Source organism: Penaeus monodon, chromosome 33 (genome assembly GCF_015228065.2).
Source record: "Penaeus monodon isolate SGIC_2016 chromosome 33, NSTDA_Pmon_1, whole genome shotgun sequence".
Lineage (NCBI taxonomy): Eukaryota > Metazoa > Arthropoda > Malacostraca > Decapoda > Penaeidae > Penaeus > Penaeus monodon.
The window spans coordinates 34,384,676-34,384,910 of record NC_051418.1 but is presented as its reverse complement, the minus strand read 5'-3'; the positions used below and the strand labels follow the sequence as shown (position 1 = coordinate 34,384,910).

At 75.7% G+C, this 235-nt stretch overlaps 1 protein-coding gene across 1 annotated transcript in view; it reads right to left on the bottom strand.

The window, feature by feature from the left end:
- LOC119594425 (homeobox protein XHOX-7.1'-like) overlaps positions 1 to 229 on the bottom strand; it is a gene marked incomplete in the record, with an annotated part of 3,420 nt that extends 3,191 nt beyond the window's left edge. Inside the window, 2 exon segments of the mRNA XM_037943486.1 lie at positions 1 to 153; positions 155 to 229. Of these exon segments, the coding sequence (XP_037799414.1) occupies positions 1 to 153; positions 155 to 229 (228 nt within the window).
- Positions 230 to 235: the final 6 nt, after the last annotated feature.

Here is a 235-nt window from a genome sequence, read left to right as displayed (position 1 = left end):
CAGGGGCTTGGCGGAGAGCCTGTCCTCGGCGGGCGAGAGCGGCTCCTCCGGCGACGTCTGCGGCGGGTGGAGGGCGTCGGCGGCCGCGTCCTTCGGCGCGTCCTTCGGCGGCGCGCTGGCGAGGATCGAGTCCACGGAGAAGGAGAAGCGCCCTTTCCCGGGCGACGGCCCCTGAGGCGGGGGTTTTGGCTCGGGCCCGGACGGTCTCGGTGGCGACCACGCCCGACATGGCGGC